This window comes from Ursus americanus, chromosome 7, assembly GCF_024610735.1.
Source record: "Ursus americanus isolate L20-20 chromosome 7, mUrsAme1.1.p, whole genome shotgun sequence".
Classification (NCBI taxonomy): domain Eukaryota; kingdom Metazoa; phylum Chordata; class Mammalia; order Carnivora; family Ursidae; genus Ursus; species Ursus americanus.
In genome coordinates, this window is record NC_142133.1 from 38,401,253 (window position 1) to 38,423,647 (window position 22,395).

Genomic DNA, 22,395 nt, shown 5'->3' on the forward strand with positions numbered 1-22,395 from the left:
TTTTTTTTCTGTTGTCAGCTTTGAAAGTGTTTTTCAATAAATTTTTTTTCTATTCTAACTTGTCAGAATTTGTTGACATGAGTTATTTTCATAATATCTTCTTATCCTTTCAATTTCTGAATCTCTAGTGGTGCTAGTTTTTTTATGTCTGGTATTGGTAATTTTTGTTTTCTCTTTTTTTTACTTGATTGCTTTTTCTAGGGGTTAAGCAGTTTGGTTTTCGTTGATCCTCTAGTGCGTGTTTTCTGTTTTTAGGTTTCTGCTTATATGTTTATTTTTTTCCTTCTGCTTTGGGTTCTAACTTGATGGTCTTTTTCTACATATCTGAGAATAAATACTTAATTTTTTTCATATTCCTTAATTTTCATTAATATTTAGCACTTTCTGATATACACAGATTATTATGTAGTTTCTCATCACCATCTTTGCTCTAAATATTTTCTCATTTCTGTTACAATTTGTTGTTGTTGTTCCATGGGCTATGTAGAGATGTGTTTCTTAATTTTCAATTATATGGGAACTTTCTGATTATTATTTATTTCTAGTTAATTCTATTGTGGTCATTGAGATTATATTCTAAATGATTTCAGCATATTTAAATTTCTTAGAATTGCTTCACATTACAGTATATTTTCATTTTGATCAATGTGCAGTTGAAGGGAGTATGTATTCTGTAGTTCCTGAATGTAATATTTGTATATGTCAGTTTGGTTCAGTTGATCAACTGTTATGTTGAAATCTTCATTTTTACTGAATTTTTGTCTGCTTGTTTAATCAGCATTTGAGAATATTATGTTGATATCTCCTTTACTTTTCTTTACCATTTGGGAGTAAGTTGTTGACATGCTGCCCCATCACTGTATCATTTCTGTGATGATCATACTGATCATCATGTATCATAAAAAGAACATATTCCTACACAACCCACATAAAGCCATGAAAATCAGGAAGTTAATATCAGTGCTCCATTACAGACACTCACTATTCAGGTTTTCTGGTTGTTCCAGTAAGGATTTTTATAATAAAAGGCGGCAGTTCAAAATCACATGTTGCATTTAGTTGTCATGACTCTAATTTCCTTTGGTCTGGAACATTCTTCAGTCTTTCCTTGATTTTCTTGACCCTTTGAAGATAAGAGATCATTTACTTTGTAGAATGTTTTTCAATTTGGGTTCCTCTGATGTTTCTCATGATTAGGTTTGGGTTAGGAATATCACAAAAGTGACATTGAATTCTCATCATATGTTATTAGATGTTGTACAATTTTCATTTGTCCCACTGCTGACAATTATGACATTAATTACTTAAGGTTATGGCTGCTAGGTTCCTCCACTGGAAAGTTACTCTTTTTCCCTTTGTAATTATGTATTTTGTGGGAAGTACTTTGAAATTATGTAAGTATCTCATTCCTTTGCAAATTTTTAGTTTATTATATCCATATAGAATCATGCTTTCTTATTTCATTCATGGGTCTATTACATTTTTCTTCACTTTTTACTTTAAAAATATATAGACTCAGAAGAGATTACAAAAAGAGTTTAGAGTCCCAGATTCCCATCACTCAACTTCTCCTTTGGTAATATCTTACATAACTTTAGTACGTTATCAAAACCAGGAAATTGACACTGGTACAGTACGGATAATGAGACTACAGACCTTCATCAGATTTCACCAGTTTTTGCCTGCAGTTGGGCTTCTTTTTAATGTATATGCATATAATTCTATGAAATTTAATCACATAGATTCATGTAACTACTACGTTAATCAAGATACAGAAGTGTTCTGTCATCACAAAGGAATTCCTTGTACCTGTCCCTTTATAGTCACACTCCTTCTCCCTGCCCCCTGTCTTCTTTAAGCCCTGGAAACCAGGGATCTGTTTCTCAACTCTATGATTTTATCATTTTGAGAATGTTCTATAAATGGAATCATTTAGCATGTAACCTTAGGGACTAAAACTTTTTACTCACCCTAATGACCTGGAGATTCATCCGAGTTATTATATGTATCAATAGTTATTTCTTTTTATTACTAAGTAGTAGTCTAATGTATGAATATATCACATTTTATCCTGTAGAAGGACATTTGGGTTGTTGCCAGTTTTTTACTATTACTGGTATAGCTGTTGTGAACGGTCATGTACTTATTTTTACGTGAACATAATTATTTCTCTAGGACAGTGATTCTCAACCAGGGGTGATTTTGGCCCCAAGGTGACATTTGGCAATATCAGAAGACACTTTAAAGTGTCACAACTAGGAAAGAATTTTCTGTTGGCATCAGGACTGCTGATGAATATCCTAGAATACACAGGACAGTCCACACAAAGAAGAGTTTGGTTTAGAATGTCGGAAATGCCAAGGTTGAGAATCTCTGCTCTAGGATAAATGCCCAGGAGTGTGATTGTTGTGTTGTATAGTAAGTATATGTGTATTTTATAAGAAGTTTCCAAACTAGTTTTCATAGTGGTGTATCATTTTACATTTCTACCAGTAAAGTATGAGGGATCCAGTCAACATTTGGTACTCTCAATATTTTTTATTTTAGTGGTTCTAACAAGTATATAGAGGTATTCATTGTCATTCGAATTTGCATTTCCCTAAATAGCTAATGATAGTGAACATTTTTTCATGTGCTTATTTACCATTTGTATATTTTCTTTGATGAGGTGGGTGTTCAAGTTGTTTTGCCAATTTCTTTTTTTTTTTTTTTTTGAGATTTCTATTTATTTGAGAGAGACAGAGAAAAAGCATGACCTGGGGGAGGGGCAGAAGGAGAGGGAGAAGCAGACTCTTCACTGTGGGGCTCAGTCCCAGGACTCTGGGATCACAACCTGAGCCGAAGGTAGACACTTAACCTGTTGACTGAACCACCCAGGTGCCCCTCAAGTTGTTTTGCCATTTTCTGATTGCACTTCTTTTTTTAACTGTTGAACTTAAAGTTTTTATTCTGGATACCTGTGTTTTGTTGGATGTGAGATTTGTAAATATTTTACATCTTAAAAAATTGTATTTTCTTATTGTGTTCAATGTTACTATTGTAACCCTTCAGGCTGTCTTCTGTATCCATGTTACATGTCTCTGTTATCTTTTGAATGTGTCTTTGCTTTCTGGCATAAGAAGGTATTTTAGATTCTTGTAGTTTTCTATCTTCTGGAATTGGCTGTTTCTTCAAGGAGTCTGGTTTCTTCTAGTGGAAGGAGATGTTTAGAAGTCAAGATTTGAGCACTAGGTGTACACATTTCTATTGGGTTGTTCCCAGCCCTCTCAGTGGCAGTGAGTAGACACACACATACATACACACATGCACTCATTTTACATTTATTTCTTCTCTATATATTGAAAACCACAAGCTCACAACAATACATGCAGTTCTAGTTGAACTTCATTTTACTTTTTTTCTCTTTCTGTACTTGTAAACTCCCTTATCCACTTCCTGTATGTTTTATGTATTTATTTATTTGATCAATCTCCCATTGTATAACTAATTTCCTCTCTCTCTTGCCATCCTCTCCCCAGCCACTATTCTGACTCACCACTTGCATTATGACTCTACATTCAGGCTACCTTTCTATGTGGATGAGCTTCTCACCCTGCTTGGGCTACCAAGCTAGACTACCCCTCAACATGGATAACCTCCCTGCAGCTTGGTCCCTGACTTACCACCCCCCCATTAGAATGCTTATCCCATTCATGTAGATACCTTTCTTACCCACTTGAGGCTCTTACTCCCCATGCTGGACTACCTTTCACATGGGTGTCTTCCTCATCCTGTTTAGGCTTTTAATTTCTAACAGTGGGCTCCTCTGCCTGGGTGCCTTTATCCTGTTCAGGATCTGACTCAAGATGTTAAGTTATCCTATGTAGATACCCTCCTTACGCTGGCTCTGACATCTCAGGTCAGATTGCCTTCCCTTACCCTGCTGGAGCTCTTACTCACCAGACTGGGCCACCCTCAGTCCCTGGATGCCACCCTTCTCCTGCAGGGGATCTGACTTCCCAATCCAGGCTACCTCTCTATGAAGTTGTTTTCTATACTCTGATCCAATCTTCCACTCTATGTCAGGCTGCCCCACTCTAGAGCTACCTTCCTCATTCTGCTTGGGATCAGTCCACATGCCAAGCTGGACCTGCCTTTCCATGGAAACCTTTCTCATCCTCATCAGGCTCTGATATTTTATACCAGGCCACACCTCCAGATTCTCTCCTTGCCCCGATTGGATTATGATACCATGTATTAGGCTCCTTTTTTACTTGGGCACCCTCCTCAAATTAAACAGGCTCTGCTACCTTACTCTGGGGTGCTGTTGCCTTACCCTGTACAGGTGCCTACCTTAGTTTCTCCACTTAATGGCTTTAAAATTTAGTTGTTCAGGAAAGAAAAGATAAAAGGAAGGGGAGAATAAAAAGGCAGGAGGAGGAGGGGCGCCTGGGTAGCGCAGTCGTTAAAGCATCTGCCTTCGGCTCAGGGCGTGATCCCGGCGTGCCGGGATCGAGTCCCACATCGGGCTCCTCCGCTGGGAGCCTGCTTCTTCCTCTCTCACTCGCCTGCTGTGTTCCCTCTCTCGCTGGCTGTCTCTATGTCACATAAATAAATAAAATCTTTAAAAAAAAAAAAAGGCAGGAGGAGGAGAAAGAGAAAGGATACTTATTTTTGATGAGCATTCCCTTGGTATATCTTTTTCTATCCTTTTATTTTCAGTGTATCTGTCACCTTATGCTAAAGTATGTCTCTTGTGAATAGCATGTAGTTTGGTTTTATTTATTTTTATCTTGTCAATATTTGTATTTTAATTGGGATATTTAGATCATTTATATTTAATATAGTTATTGAAATGGTTTTAAGGTTTGCCATTTTGCTGTTTATTTCTTTTTGTTTTCCCTGTCCTTTATTATTTTAATTATTTTTATTTCATGTTATCTCCTTTGTTGGATTTTTTTAAAGATCTATTTATTTATTAGACAGAGATAGCGAGAGAGAGCACCCGAGTGGGGAAGAGGTGCCCCTGTTGGACATTTTATTGTCCTTTTTTCTATTACTGTTTTAGTGATTATTCTAGAGATGATACTTAACTTTACAATTCATTTTAAATTAGTGTTCTTTCTACTTTATAAGCAATGAGGACTCTTTTTTGGGGCACCTGGATACCTCAGTCAGTTAAGCGTCTGCCTTCAGCTCAGGTCATGATACCACGGTCCTGGGATCGAGCCCCACATTGAGCTTCCAGAGCTTAGCAGGGAGTCTGCCTCTCTCTCTCTCAAATAAATAAATAAAATCTTTTTTTTTTTTTTAAGAGGTTGCGTTTTTTTTTTGTTGGTGTTTGTTTTGTTAGAGAGAGAGAGTATGCCTGAGTGGGTCTGGAGAGGGAGAGAGAAAGAATCTTAAGCAGGCTCCTCACTCAGCATGGAGCCCAGTGCAGGGCTCAGTCTCACAACCCTGAGCTTATACCTGAGCTGAAATCAAGAGTTGGCTGCTCGACTGACTGAGCCACCCAGGTGTCCCCAACAATTAAGACTTTTACAATAGTTTAGCTCCATTTGCCTGCTCCTGCTTTTGTGCATGTATTTATTTTCCACATTTTTATAAATCACCACAGGACGTTATTGCTTATTTTATTTCATATGAAATATAGAATATACAAATATATATAAAAAGGTACGTATGTATATGTGTATATGTATATGTACTTGTATATATTATACTCACACACACACACACACACACATACACACACACACACACAGACTTTAAGTGCCTTCACTCTTTCCTGTAGTTCTGTACTATGTTGGATTGTTTTATTTGAGCCTAAAAAATTTTTAGTGTTTCCTGCGGTCTGCTGGGGATCTGTTCTGTTATTTTTTTATTTCTTCTGTATTTGATTCTAGAAAGTAGATTCTGATTTTCTTTTGAGAAACCCTACATTTTTATCTATTATCTCCCATATTTTGATCTCTTAATATATTCACAATCATTTTAAAGTCCTTTCTGCACTAATTCCAATATCTGAATCCTTTGTAAAACAGTTTTTCTTGTCTGTTTTTTCTCTCAATTTTAGTCACTTTTTTCTGCTTGATAAATTTTGTAATTTTTGATTATGTAATGGATGTTGTGAATTAAAAAACCGATAGGGACTGAGGATGCTGTTACTCTCCAAGAAGAGGATTTGCCCTTTTCCTCTGTTGATCATATAAAGTGGCTGATCACTTCAGTCATATCAGGAATTTTACTGGGTCAGCACTGGGTGGAGCTGTAGTTGACTCATTATACTTTTTTTTTTTTTTTTAAGATTTTGTATTTGTTTGACATAGAGAGAGAGAGTACAAGCAGGGGGAGCAGCAGGGAGAGGGAGAAGCAAGCTCCTGCTGAGCAAGGAGCCTGACGCAGGGCTCAATCCCAAGACTCTGGGATCATGACCTGAGGCAAAGGCAGACACTTAACCGACTGAGCCACCTAGGCCTCCCTACTCATTATACTTTTGATTTTTTTCCTGATTTGTGGCCTCCCTGGATTTTTGCTTTAAGCCTGACAGATCTTTGACTCTTTGGTAAGTAAATACAGTGAGATATTCAGGTTAGTCTCTCCGATGTTTGAGTTCAGCTCTTTCAACTCTCAGCGCTTGCAGCTTTAGAATATGGCAAATAACGGGAGCCCAGCTATATATTCATTGTAGTTACACTTCTTTTTTTTTTTTTTTTTTTAAGATTTTATTTATTTATTCGACAGAGATAGAGACAGCCAGCGAGAGAGGGAACACAAGCAGGGGGAGTGGGAGAGGAAGAGGCAGGCTCCCAGCAGAGGAGCCCGATGTGGGACTCGATCCCGGAACGCCAGGATCACGCCCTGAGCCGAAGGCAGACGCTTAACCGCTGTGCCACCCAGGCGCCCCTGTAGTTACACTTCTTTAGCGGACATTTGTCTCATAAGGACTCAAACATTGCAAGTGATTTCACTTTTCCTGGCTCAGCCCCCTTCCTGTGGACGGCACTTCTGGGTTTTTTATTGTGAGTCTGGAATATGTCCTCAGGTTTGAAAGTTCTGTCGCTCAGGCAGTAATTATTTAGCTTCCTGAACCTTATTCAGGTTCAGAATCTGGCAAATGTCTTGAGGAGGAGACCTCATGTTTGTTACAGGCCCCTCTGTCTGGTGGAACTTGGTTTGTTATTAGTGCCATGACTGTGAAGGAGATTTCACTCTGCCTTTTTGATTTAGTTTTCCATTCTCCCATACCATCCTGATACTAAGAAAATGTCCTGTGGGGAAAATTGTCTTGGCATTCTGCTAGATTTCACTCCATTATGCCAGCCCATGAGTTCATCAAAAGCTCTGGTGATTTCTCTTTCCTAGTGGAGTATGTCTGTCTACACTCTGTCCCTGCCCATAATCTCCAAAATGCTCCTCTGTAGCAGATTAGATGATATTGCTTCCTGATGCTTCCGTAACTTTTCTGATACCAAAAAATGTAGTGGATTTTTAAAAATTTTTATCTCATACCTGTCAACTTTCCTAAAAACTTATTTATATTCAAATGAGTTATGTTTAGATTGTTTTGGATTTTCTGTGTACCTAATTATATCAAATATGAACAGTGACAGTATTATTTCTTCCTTCCTTATTCTTCTCTCATTTCTTTGTTCTGAGTTACTGCTAATGCCATTTAAGACCTTTACTAAAGTTGAACAGAAATGGTAAGAATTGGCATCCTTATTTTGTTCCTAATCACACAGTGAACATTTTCTGCTTTTCAGTATAAATAGGATGGTTGCTCTAAAGTTTTTTGTGGTTTCTCTTTGCTGTGAGTTTTTATCTACATAATTATTGAGTTTTATCAAATGCTTTATTTGACTATATTTATATGGTCATATGCATTTTCTCCTATATTTTATTGATGTGGTGAATCATATTGATTGATTTTTGAGTGTTAAGTCACCTTTCATTCCAGGAGTAACCATCTTAGTAGGGATTCACATACATCCATATGGTTTGGGATTTCGTTTAGGATTTTGTGTAGGATTCTTGCATTCATATTCATAAAGGAGATTGGCCTATTATTTTCTTTTCTCCTAATTGTCCTTTTCAGTTAGTGAATAGTAGGCAGAAGGTAGAAATTCAGAAGTTCTTCTATTTTGTGATATATTATAACTGTTACTCCAAAATAATACAATATTTCTCTTTTTTTAAAAAATAACTTTTTATTTCTTATTTTTAAAAAATATTTATTTACTTGAGAGAGAGAGTGAGTGTGCATATGAGCAGGGGGAGGGGCAGATGCAGAGGGAGAGAGAGAGGATCCCAAGCAGACTCTCCACTGAGCGCAAGGCTTGATCCCACGACCCTGAGATCATGACCTGAGCTGAAATCAAGAGTCAGACGCTTAACCGACTGAGCCACTCAGGTGCTTCAATAACTTCTTATTTTTGAGTAATTTTAGATCTACAGAAAAGATACAAACATAATAGAGTTCCCTATACCCATCTCCCAACTTTTCCTATTAACATCTTACATTACCACAATGTACATTTGTCAAAATTAAGAAGCCAACATTTGTACATTACTATTAACTACACTCCAGATTTTATTTATATTTCACGTTTTTTCCATCAGTAACCTTTTTTTTTTGGTTCCAGGACCCAATGCATATCACATTCCCTTTAGTTAGCTATCATGTCTTTTTATCTCCTCTTGTCAATGGCAGTTCCTCAGTCCTTCCTTGTTTTTCATGATTTTGACAGTTTTGAGGAATATGGTCAGTCAGAGTTTGGCTGATGTTTTTGGCATGATTAGACTGGAATTACGGGTTTTGGCAAAGAATACCATAAGTGGGAAATACCCATCTCTTCACATCATAGCAGAGAGTATGTGACATCCACATGACATTGGTGATGTGAACCATCATCACTTGAATGATACGGTGTTTGTTAGGTTTCTCCACTGTAAAGTTACTATTTATCCCTTTTTATTACTCTGTTCTTTGGAATCCAGTTAATAAGTCCAGCCCATACTCAAGGGAGAAAGGAGAGATTAATCTTCACCTCCTTGGATGGGGAGGTATCTGCATATTTTTTGGTGGGGGGAATTCTTCTGTAAACAAGATTTGTCTCCTCTCATTTTTTTGAATCATTTATTTATTCTATTTTAATATTAATTCTCTAAAATCTTAGTACATAATCACGATCTTAAAAACCTCTGGTTCCCCCACTGACAATAAACTTCCTGAGGCAAGTCTTTATTTCTTATTTGTTTTTGTACACTCTATGCATTTAGCACAGTCCCTTAATTTATAGTAGACTTCTAGTAATTTTTTTTAAATGATTATATTTTTACTTCAACTGAAAAGTACCATTTCCTTGGCTAAATTATATAATAGCATTCTATATTGAAATTTAAAGTAGATTTTAAAATGAATTAACTCACACATGATTACATTATAATAAGTATTTAAGATAGCAAAGGGTACTTCTGAAATAACTTAACCATTTGAGATTGATGTATTTCCACAAAACATTCCTTGAATCTACCTTTGGAAAGAGATTACAGTATTTGATAAGCCACGGATATTACCTTCTGTGTCCTTTCTCTTTTTTGTTCAGACCATCAGAGGAGATTAAGACCCCATTTTCTGCCTTCCCTGGAAAATTGTCATCTGACGCAGTCACTCAGATAACAACAGAAAGTCCAGGGAAAACCATGTTTTCATCGGAGATTTATATTAATGCTGATGATCGTGGACTTGAAATTCCAGAGCCCAGTACCCAGAAGCTGGGCAAAGTTCCTGTCAGATTTGCTTCATCATCTTCCATCCAACAGATTCCTCGTCCTCATGGCACAGATGGTAAGAGAACGTGATTAAATTTTTAGGTCATATTACCAACTTCTATATGAAGTGATCTCAGAAATTTGTGAGGGGGTCTTTGTAGTCAGAAAACCTAATTTTAATTTTAAACATTAAGCTCCACATGATTCTATCTTTTATTTACATAGCTATGAAAGAAATGTGATTATTTTTTTGCCTTAATTTCTAGTGGAGTTAACAACTTACATGGGACTTGTGCTGCTTGTGGTTGACTTATTTTTATCTCATGATACTTAATGAATTAGTTCATAAAAATTTAAAAACTGTGGAGGTCTGGTTTTAAGTGGGCAGGTGAATTATTGCCATTTTGTATTATATTAAATGTTACATACTGTAATAACTAGATGAAAATACATGTAATAGTGCAAATACAATACCAGTCTGTTTCTTGCTTATTAAACAATGACCAGGGACCCAGGTTGACTGTCACGCTGGTCTCTTTAAAACACAGAATCCACAATTACCTTGGATTCACCATCATAGTCAACTAGAAGGGACAAAAAAAGCATGGAGAAGCACATCTGCTAGGCCTGGAAGTGGCTCAGATCATGTTCTCCTAGCTAGGAAATGGTTTAGCTATGATTTTGAGGATAAAGAAGTAGATTTTGATGAATAGCTAGCGATCTCTATCCTAAGGTCTACATTTAGAGTGTTCATATGCTGTGACAGTGGTATTTCAGTAGTGCTTATACTATATAACATTCAGAATAGAGCATGTTATTTTCTTTTTCAGACCAATAGTGGGAAAATTAATTATTAAGTTCCCATTCTTCCCTCAAATGAGAGTGGGAAATTTAAGTTACTAATTTAAGAATTTAATAGTTTGCCCAAGTCTACTGAAAATATTATTTTAAGTTTTCCTCCTTATGCAAAAAGGTTATCTGTCTGTAGGTAAAGGTGGGATATGCCTAAATATATAAAGAAACTTTCTTGATTCAGCATTTAACTTTGACTGAATTTAATTTAAACAAGTACATGTATATGTTAAGATGGTTACAATTCTTATACATTTTTATGGTGAAGTAAAAACATACCCCTGGATCTACAGTTCAATAAATATCACAAAGAACATCTTTATATGTCAGTTACCTAGTGTCACAGTGATACTGTAAAACAACCTCACAAATCTCAGTGTTTTGTAACAACAAACATTTGCTTTTTTCACTCATGGGTTTTGTGAGTCAGTTGGAGTTTGGCTTCAGGCTACAGAAATGGTTTGGGTCTGTTCCACATGCCTTGTTCTGAAACCCCAGCTAATGGAACAATACCTACCCGGGGTTATATTGTTCTCATGGTGATACCAGAAGCGGGAGAGGGGAAATCCAACTGTGAAAGTCTGTTTTAAACTCCTACTCACATCAAATGGATCTATTTATATAGAGGCCGTAATTTATGGTTTCACTTTTGCATACAGGACCTGGGAGAAAGGATTCTTTTAAAGGATTAATATCATTTGGCTTACCGATAAAATATTTTTAATACTGTGTATTTAAAAGTAAAATTTTGTGAGTTTTTTTGGTATGAAAACATTTTAACTTACAAAGAATAGTATGTGAAACACATGACTGTGCTCAGTACTCTAAATTAACAAATTCAGAATAATATACTATATGTGTATATTCAGTTTTGTTTTCCAAGTTTTTGAAGAAATAAATTTTATAGTTGAATTTGCTTCTTTGCCCTTCTCTAATCTTTTTTTTTTTTTTTCTTTCCTAAGAGTAACCATTATTTGCTCTGTAATCACTCCTCCCCCACTGGCAGCCAGGCCAAAGTAACCTTAAAACTATTGCATCCAAACATAAAGTTGTCAAGAATTCTGAAAATCCAGTTATCTGTCTCAGAATTCTCCAGCTCTGTATGACAGCCCTTCTTGCTCTGGGTCCATTGTAATTCTGCCCACTTGTTCTTATTCATTTTTTGGTAGACTTTCAACTAACTGGTAAATTTAGCCATCACTATCAAGCTTTGTATACACTGATAGAGGAAGAAAATTAATAAATCAGTATTCTAACAATGACTATAGTAATGATCAGATAGAAGTGGAGGCTATAGCCTATTTTTTCTGTTTAAAATTTCCCCTTCTCTGTACGCTTTTTTGTTTCCCTTGACTTCAGAGAGACAAAAACAAGTGTGTGTGTGTGTGTGTGTGCGTGCATGTGTCTGTGTAAATCTCTCTAATAAATTATTACTTTGGTACAGATATATACCTCCTTCCTCTAGAATGCTAGCTCTTCTTGAAGGCAGAGATATTTTTCTGTTTTAGTTAACTGATATATTCTAAGAATCTTTTTTTTTTTAAGTTTATTTATTTATTTAAGTAATCTCTACACTCCATGTGGAGCTTGAACTCACAACCCCGAGATCAAGAGATACATGCTCTTCCGACTGAGCTAGCCAGGCATTCTGATATATCACGAGAATCTTGTACACTGCTTGGCACATGAAAGGCACTCAGTATTTTTTCAGTGAATTAATAAATGTTTTCTTATTAATTGTTCTGATCTTTATCTCCCTAGCCCAGCCTTCACTGTTGCCATATAAGCCTCCTGGTAGTACGAAGATGTACTATGTTCCACAATTAAAACAAATTCCTTCATCTCTGGATTCCAGATCAGATACTACCATTGAGAGCTCACACTCAGGTATTATGCATAAATTATTCAGAATTTTATTTTTTGAAATTTTACGTGTGGATTGGCTGGTTAATTCTAGAATGACATATGAAAGATCAGTGATATTTAATCCTTCAGTGAAATATGGAGCTTTTCATGCCTCAGTCTCTAGTTCAGAAAAGTGAGTTATTTGGCGAGATGTATTATGTATATGTAAACATTTAATAAGTATTTAATGAAGAAAATTGTATGGATAATTGTTTGTTGGGGTTAGTGGACTTCATTTCAGACAAAGGTTTCCAGGTTTTTTCTGTTCACATTTTCCTTAGTATTTTGGTGATTTTTTCCCCCTCATCATTATGTAGAACACATATAAACAAAAGAAGTATTTTTTGAAACAGCTCTAAGTTATTTTTTTTTATAATGATTTTTTATTATATTATGTTAGTCACCATACAGTACATCCCCAGTTTTCGATGTAAGGCTCGATGATTCATTAGTTGTGTATAACACCCAGTGCACCATGCAATATGTGCCCTCCTTACTACCCATCACCGACCCATCCCATTCCCCCACCCCCCGCCCCTCTGTAACCCTCAGTTTGTTTCTCATAGTCCATAGTCTCTCATGTTTCATTCCCCCTTCTGATTACCCCCCCTTTCTTTATCCCTTTCTTCCCCTACTGATCATTCTAGTTCTTATGTTCCATAGATGAGAGAAATCATATGATAGTTGTCTTTCTCTGCTTGACTTATTTCACTTAGCATTATCTCCTCCAGTGCCGTCCATGTTGTAGCAAATGTTGAGAACTCGTTCTTTCTGATTGCTGAGTAATATTCCATTGTATATATGGACCACAACTTCTTAATCCAGTCATCTGTTGCAGGGCATCTCGGCTCCTTCCACGATTTAGCTATTGTGGACATTGCTGCTATGAACATTGGTGTGCATATGGCCCTTCTCTTCACTACGTCTGTATCTTTGGGGTAAACACCCAGTAGTGCAATGGCTGGATCATAGGGTAGCTCAATTTTTAACTTTTTAAGGGACCTCCACACTGTTTTCCAGAGTGGCTGTACCAACTTGCATTCCCACCAACAATGTAGGAGGGATCCCCTTTCTCCACATCCTCTCCAACAATTGTTGTTTCTTGCCTTGTCTATTTTTGCCATTCTAACTGGCGTAAGGTGGTATCTCAGTGTGGTTTTGATTTGAATTTCCTTGATGGCTAATGATTTTGAACATTTTTTCATGTGTCTGTTAGCCATTTGTATGTCTTCATTGGAAAAGTGTCTGTTCATATCTTCTGCCCATTTTTTGATTTGTTTATTTGTTTCTCGTGTATTGAGTTTGAGAAGTTCTTTGTAGATCTTGGATACCAGTCCTTTATCTGTAGTGTCATTTGCAAATATCTTCTCCCATTCCGTGGGCTGCCTCTTAGTTTTTCTGACTGTTTCCTTGGCTGTGCAGAAACTTTTAATCTTGATGAAGTCCCACAAATTCATTTTATCTTTTGTTTCTCTTGCCTTTGGAGATGTATCATGAAAAAGGTTGCTTTGGCCGATGTCGTAGAGGTTGTTGCCTATGTTCTCCTCTAGAATTTTGATGGATTCCTGTCTCACATCGAGGTCTTTCATCCATTTGGAGTTTATTTTTGTGTATGGTGTGAGATAGTGGTCAAGTTTCATTCTTTTGCATGTAGCTGTCCAGTTTTCCCAGCACCATTTATTGAAGAGACTGTCTTTTTCCCACCGGATGTTTTTTCCTGCTTTATCAAATATTAGTTGCCCAAAGAGCTGAGGGTCCATTTCTGGGCTCTCTATTCTGTTCCATTGGTCTATGTGTCTGTTTTTGTGCCAGTACCATGCTGTCTTTGTGATCACAGCTTTGTAGTACAGCTCGAAATCCGGCATTGTGATGCCCCCAGCTTTGTTTGAAACAGCTCTAAGTTATTAAGACATAAATACTTATTGTTTTGATCTAACTACTTAATAAACAAAAATATTAGGTATTTTCTTTCAGTTCTGGGTTTCAAAAGAAAATATTTTACTTTGTTCATAAATAACCACAGTTATTTACTAATGTGATATATGCAGCTGTTAGAACACTGTACAGCTTCTCATACCTTGATATGATATTTTACATAACCTCAGTTACTTGCTGCTTTTACTACAGAAACTGTCAAAAATCTAGCTTTGCAAAGATAACAGCATTGAAAGGAATATGGCATTATCTAATATTGAAACTTTAAACTACTTTGAGCTAGTAGCTTGTGCACTGTATACTAGATACCAATTATCGCTGTTGTTTCCTTAGAATCTTAAAATATCCCATAGCACCCTTATGATATCACCACAGGGGAACTGCAGATTTAGAAAATGAGTAGCACCCCATGCTGGAATTCAATAAATATTTCCTGGGGGGATTTTAGGAAGAGAATACTGAGTTGGCGTGCTATGGGGTTTTGATTGATGGGATAACATTTAGAGTGGTTCACAGGAGATGACTCGGTTCAGTTTAGATATAAATTTTTTTTCATGATTTGTCAATAGACATCTTTATATGTGTAGAAATCGCACACAAATGAGAAATTTTCGGGGCACCTGGGTGGCACAGCGGTTAGGCGTCTGCCTTCGGCTCAGGGCGTGATCCCAGCGTTATGGGATCGAGCCCCACATCAGGCTCCTCCGCTATGAGCCTGCTTCTTCCTCTCCCACTCCCCCTGCTTGTGTTCCTTCTCTCGCTGGCTGTCTCTATCTCTGTCGAATAAATAAATAAAATCTTTAAAAAAAAAAAACAGAACAAAAAAAAAAAAACCAAATGAGAAATTTTCCCTAGTCTTAGGCAGATTTTTTTGTTAACTTTAAGAGGACCAAGCAAGTATCTAATGGTAACTAAGTTGAAGTGCATAAATTAGTCACAATTTTATTTTTCGAAATTTTACTTGTGAATTGGCTGGTTGATTCTAGAATGACATATGAAAGTTCTAATTCCCCACTGTGCTTCTAATCCCACTATGATGCTACTGAAAAGAACCATAAAAATGCTCATATTACCAAATGATAGAATTAATTATTAAGCCTATAACCAGGAACTAGAAGAAAGTTCCACTGCATGCAAGGCTATGATTTTAAAAACACACTTAATGTGGATTGATTCCTGGGTTGCAAAGGTGGTTCAGTACTTACAAATGAATCAATGCGATACATCACATTAATAAAAGAAAAGTTAAGAACCATATGATCATTTTCAATAGACGCAGAGAAAGCATTTGATATAAAGTACAATATCCATTCCTGATAAAAACCCTCAACAGAGTAGGTTTAGAGGGAACATACCTCAACATAATAAAGGCCATATGTGAAAAGGCCACAGCTGATATCATCCTAAGTGGGGAAAAACAGGGGCAGGAACAAGACAGGGATGTCAACTCTCACCACTTTAATTCAACTTAGTCCTGGAAGTCCTTGCCACAGCAATCAGACAACTAAAAGAAATAAAAAACATCCAAATCAGCAAGAAAGAAGTAAAACATTCACTATTTGCAGATGACATGATACTATTTATAGAAGACCCAAAAGACTCCACCAAAAAACTGCTAGAATTGATAACCAAATTCAGTAAAGTCACAGGATACAAAATCAACATACAGAAATCTGTTGCATTTCTATACACCAGTAATGAAGCAGAAGAAAAAGAAATTAAGGAATCTGTCTCATTTACAGTTGTACCAAAAACCGTAGGATACCTAACCGAAGAGTTGAAAGACCTGTACTCCAAAATTGAAGATGACACAAAGAAATGTTAAGACATTCCATGCTTATGGATTGGAAGAACAAATACTGTTAAAATGTCTATACTACCCAAAGCAGACTACACATTTAATACAATCCCTATCAAAATGCCAGCAGCTTTTTTCATAGAGCTAGCACAAACAAACCTAAAATTTGTATGGAACCACAAAAGACCCCAGATAGCCAAAAAGCAACCTTGAAAAAGAAAAAGCTGGAGACATCACAATCCCAGACTTCAAGTTATATTACAAAGCTATAGTAGTTGAAACAGTATGGTATTGGCACAAAAATAGCCACATAGATCAATGGAACAGAATAGAAAACCCAGAAATGAAGCCTCAATTACATGGTCAATCTTTGGCAAAGCAGGGAAGAATATCCAATGGAAGAGAGACAGTCTCTTCAATAAATGGTGTTGGGAAAACTGGACAGCAACATGCAAAAGAATAAAACTGGAACACTTTTCTTACACCATATACAAAAATAAATTCAAAATAGATTAAAGACCTAAATGTGAGACATGAAACCATAAAAATCCTAGAACAGAACGTAGGCAGTAAAGTAATATTTTTGACATCAGCTATACGACCTTCCTTCTAGATAGGTCTCCTGAGGCAAGGGAAACAAAATAAAAAATAAACTGTTGGGACTATATCAGAATAATAAGCTTCTGCACAGGGAAGGAGACAATCACCAAAACTAAAGGCAACCTACAGAATGGAAGAAGATATTTGCATATGACATATCTGATAAAGTGTTAGTATCCAAAATATATAAAGAACTTATAAAACTCAATATCCCAAAAATGAATAGTCCAATTAAAAATGAGCAGAAGACACGAATAGACATTTTTCCAGAGAGGATATGCAGATGGCCAACAGTCATATGAGCAGATGCTTAACATCACTGATGATCAGGGAAATGCAAATCAAAACTACAATGAGAGATCACCTCACACCTGTGTGAATAGCTAAAAACAACAACAAGAAACAGCAGGTGTTCACGAGGTTGTAGAAAAAGGGGAACCCTTGTTCACTTTTGGTGGAAATGCAAACTGGTGCAGCCACACTGGAAAGCGATATGGAGGTTCATCAGAAAGTTAAAAAGAGAACTATCCTATGATCCAGCAATCACACTAGTGAGTATTTACCCAAGGAATACAGAAATATTGACTTAAAAAGGATATATGCACCCTACTATTTATAGCAGCATTATCTATAATAGCCAAATTAGGGAAACAGCCCAAGTGTCCATTGATTGATGAATGAATAAAGAAAAGGTGGTATAGGGATGCCTGGGTGGCTCAGTCAGTTAAGTGTCTGCCTTTGGGTCAGATCATGATCTCGCGGTCCTGGATGAAGCCCTGTGTTGGGCTCCATGCTCAACGGGGAGTCTGCTTCTCCGTCTGCTTCTCTCCCTGCTTGTGCTTTCTCTCTCAAATAAATAAGTAAAATCTTAAAAAAAAAAAAAAGAGGTGAGATATATATATATATACAACGGAACATTACTTAGCGATAAAAAAGGAATGATATCTTGCCATTTGCAACAACATGGATGGAGCTAGAGAGTATTATGCTAAGCAAAATAAGTTAGTCAGAGAGAGACAAATACCATATGATCTCACTAATATGTGGAATTTAAGAAATAAACGAGCAAAGGGATAAAAGGGAGGGCAAACCAAGAAACAGACTCTTAACTAAAGAGAACAAACTGATGGTTACCAAAGGGGAGGTGGGTGGAGGGATGGGTTAAATAGGTGATGGAGATGAAGGAGTGCACTTGTGATGAGCAGCGCACTTGTGATGAGCAGCGGGTGAGGTATGGAAGTGTTGAATCACTATATTGTATACCTGAAAATAATATTACACTGCATATGACCTGGAATTTAAATAAAGCTTCAAAAAATAAAAACACACTTAATGGGGAAAAAATACACAATCATTTAATGGCTACCAGAAAGAAAACAATTGAGTAAGAAAACTTTGATCACTCTTTCACTTTCAGCCCCCGGTAAGAAAAACTTTGATCATTCCTTCACTTTCAACCCCCAGTTCAGAAGACAGAAAGAATGTCTGTACCAGTAAAAATCTGATCAGATGTCTCAATACTTTTTGAGGCCCCCATTGTTCTACTATATGTTTATGTCCCTAACTCTCATTTAGTTGGAGACATTAATTTTGAGAAAAATTGGAGAGTGGTGGAAAGAGAAAATAATCCAGGAATGGTACATTGTATCCTGAGAAATACTGTCCCTGTAAATAAAGTACTAAATACATCAATAGGACAGAAGGAGATCCAATAACTATATATATACTTCAGATTGTAGTTTTCATGTTCTCCATCTATTCTGAGTGGGGGAGTTGACCATAGTAAGATCCTTTCCTAAACCAGTAGAGCTACTGTAGGTGAAAACCTAAGAATTGTTCTAATACCTGTTGTCAATTAATATGTTATGCATCTATAGATATGAGAAGGATCCAGTTAGCATTTGAGGCCAAAGACAAGTCATATACCTTTAGTAGCAAATGTGTGGGCCAAATAGATTTTTCCTCAACTGAGAATGAATAAACATTTGAATTAATGAAATCCCTAAAATATAAACAAGGCAAAGGTAACAGCTCCCCAAAGAAAGAGATCGATGTTAGAAATTTATGTATTATGCCCAGTAACATTCTTAAGTAGAACAAGACTCTATTTATATTAGATAGTAAGTTCTGAAACATGTCTTTTTTTTTTTTTTTTGGTCATTTTATACCTCATACCAGTACTCATTTTAGACATTCAAATATTTGAATATTGATAATCACTGTATAGGAGCAAAAAGCCAGAGGGAGAGAAGTGGCTGAGATCATTTAAAGAAAGTGGGGCATTACAGCAGAGAAAATGGTGGAGTAAAGACCTAAGATTTTGCCCCTTGGGAAAAGCAACAAAAATTGGCAAAACTTCAGAAAAATTTTCCAAAATTCTGGAAATTAACCAAAGGCTTATAGCAGCCCAGTGAACATTTATTCAAGAGAAATGGCTGTCTCTTGGTAAGAATAGTAAGCTTTGTGGCATTTAACTTCCCCTAGTCCCATTCTCACACTCAGCTCTGTAATAACCTTGAGAAATATCAGCCTGCTTTCCTAGGACTGGAGGGGATAGAACAGAACCACACCTGTTTCAAAACTTCATTCCAAAAGAATTGTCAGAATTTGATCTGTCTGGTGGTTCCCTGGAAGATGCCATTCAAAAGGCTTGTCTTTATTTAATCTCATTCAGAGCTATCCAGTGTTAAAAGACTGTGTATATGTGTGTGTGCAGGTGTGCAGGTGTGCATGGGGTGTTTCTCAAGAATATTTACAGGCAGGTGTTTTAATGTTATAATGCCTGAGGTGATAGATAACAGTTGAGGCAAACAATAGACTAACAATAGACTAACCCAAAGCTTAAAGGTAAAAACCAAGGATGAGATGTCCATAGAAATTTTGAAGTTTTGAAAAGCTTTGACAGGGTCACCTGCGTGGCTTTATCAGTTAAGCATCGGCCTTCAGATCAGATCATGATCTTGGGGTCCTGGGATCAAGCCCTGCATTGGGCTCCCTGCTCGGTGGAGAACCTGCTTCTCTCTCTCTGTCTCTGCTGCTCCCCCTGCTTGTGCTCTCTCACTTGCTCTTTCTCTTTGTGTCAAATAAATAAAATCTTTAAAAAAAGAAAAGAAAAGCTTTTACATATTCCTGGAACTCTAGAAGACTGTTTACATGCATAGGCCTATGTGTATTCTCAGGAAAGACCTAAAAAGACCCTACCCTTTATCTCTGGTTGTGCTCGAGTCTCTGTGTAAGAAGAAAAGGAAGGCTAAGGCAGAGTTGACAACTGCCTGGCTCAAAGTTGAAGGCATGTCCTGATATGCACGCAGAACCCCTTTTGTAAATCTTCCTGATTTACTGGTTCAAGGTGTTTAAGGAAATCTCTGTTTAGGTATTAACTGACCAACTAAACTAGTTGAGTAGAAACTTCAGTAGATTTTACAGAATTCATTCAGAGAAGTTACTTTAAAAAAACAACATAAAGTAACAACAGCAAACTTTGGGGAGTAGATAGAATCTGATTTCTGAAATTACCATACATTATTATTTAAGATGTTAAGTTTTCAACAAAAAAATTATAAGCTATGAAATTAAAAACCAAAAAATATGGTACATACACAAGAAAATAGCAGTTTAGGAATTGTCTCTGGGAAATTCCAGATGTTAGACTTACTAAACAAAGACTTAATTAGCTATTTAAAATATGTTCAAAGAACTAAATGAAACCATATCTAAAGAGCTAAAGAGGGGCACCTGGGTTGCTCAGTTGGTTAAGTGTCCAACTCTTGATTTTGGCTCAAGTCATGTTCTCAGGGTCGTGAAATTGAGCCCCACATCAGGCTCTGCACTGGGCGTGGAGCCTGCTTAATATTATTTGTCTTCCTCTTCCTCTGCCCCCACTCCTGCTCATGTGCTTGCTCACTCACTCGCTCTCTCAAAAAATAAAAATAACAAATTGAAGTATGAGAACAGTGTCTTTTTTTTTTTTTAAGATTTTATTTATTTATTTGACAAAGAGAGACAGCCAGCGAGAGAGGGAAAACAAGCAGGGGGAGTGGGAGAGGAAGAAGCAAGCTCCCAGCAGAGGAGCCTGACATGGGGCTTGATCCCAGAATGCCGGGATCACTCCCTGAGCCGAAGGCAGATGCTTAACGACTGAGCGACCCAGGCACCCCAAGAACAGTGTCTTTTTTTTTTTTTTTAAGATTTTATTTATTTGACAGAGAGAGGGAGAGCCAGCGAGAGAGGGAACACAAGCAGGGGGAGTGGGAGAGGAAGAAGCAGGCTCATAGCGGAGGAGCCTGATGTGGGGCTTGATCCCATAACGCCAGGATCACGCCCTGAGCTGAAGGCAGACGCTTAACGACTGAGCCACCCAGGTGCCCCCAAGAATAGTGTCTTAACCAAATAGATAATATCAATGAAAAGTTACAAATTACAAAAAAAAAAAAAAAATCCAAAGAGAAATTCTGGAGTTGAAAGCACAATAAATAGAATTTAAAATTCACTAGGAAAGCTCAGTATCATATTTGAACAGGCAGAATAAAGAATCAGTGAATGTGAAGATAGGCCAATTGAGATTATTCAGTGTGAGAAACAGAAAAAAAAAATGAGGAAGAAGGAATAGAATTTCAGAATCTTACGGGATACCATCAAGAATACTATTTTACATAGAGTGGGCGTTGCAGAAGGAGAGACAATGAGACTGAAAGAATATTTGGAGAAATAATGACCAAAAACTTCCCAAATTTTATGACTACTATTAATCTATACATCTGATAAAGCTGAAGGAAACCCAAACAGGATAAACTTAAAGAGATCCACAATTAGACACATCATAATTAAACTGTTAAGAGACAAAGAGAATGTTGAAACCAGCAAGAGTACAAGGGATCCTCAATAAGATTAATAGCTGATTTCTCATCAGAAACCGTGAAGGCCAGAAGGCATTGCAATTATGTATTCAAAGAGCTGAAAGAAAAAGAAACTATCAACCAATAACTCTGTATCTAGTGGTACTACCCTTCAAAAATGAAGGAAAAATTAAGACATTCTCAGATAAACTGAGTTTATTGGTAGCAAACTGACCTATAGGAAATACTAACGGGATTCTTCAGGATGAAATGAGTGGACACCACCAGTAATTTGAATCCATATTAAAAAATAAAGAGCACTGGTAAAAATAAAAGACAGTATAAATGTATTTTTGCTTATAATTCCATTTTCTTTCATATGACTTTAAAGACAAACACATGAAACAATAATAATAAATTTCTGTTGTACAAAAATGTGTAGAGATATTACTTATGAAAATAATAGCATAAAGAAGGGAAGAGACAGAGCTATACAGGAAAAATGTTTTTATATACTGTTGAAATTGGTATTAATCCAAATAGATTGTTAATTTATATTAAATATGAATGGTAATTCCTGAACAACCAGTAAGACTATAACTCAAAAATATATAGTAAAAGACTCACTGTAGGAATTAAAATGCTATACTAGTAAATATCTACTTAACACAAAATAAGTACTAGTAGAGAAGTTGAGGAATAAAAAAGACATAATAC

The 22,395-nt window shown here is 36.6% G+C and overlaps 1 protein-coding gene across 8 annotated transcripts in view; it reads left to right on the top strand.

Moving 5' to 3' along the window:
• The window catches only part of ALMS1 (ALMS1 centrosome and basal body associated protein), a 214,840-nt gene that overhangs the window by 113,354 nt on the left and 79,091 nt on the right, over positions 1-22,395 (top strand). For 7 of the 8 annotated variants that reach the window (XM_045788273.2, XM_087863546.1, XM_087863544.1 and 4 more), the window contains 2 exons: positions 9,588-9,829; positions 12,367-12,492. In XM_045788273.2, the coding sequence (XP_045644229.2) occupies positions 9,588-9,829; positions 12,367-12,492 (368 nt within the window). The remainder of the gene's footprint in view (positions 1-9,587; positions 9,830-12,366; positions 12,493-22,395) is intronic. The other variant, XM_087863545.1, reaches the window with a different exon arrangement.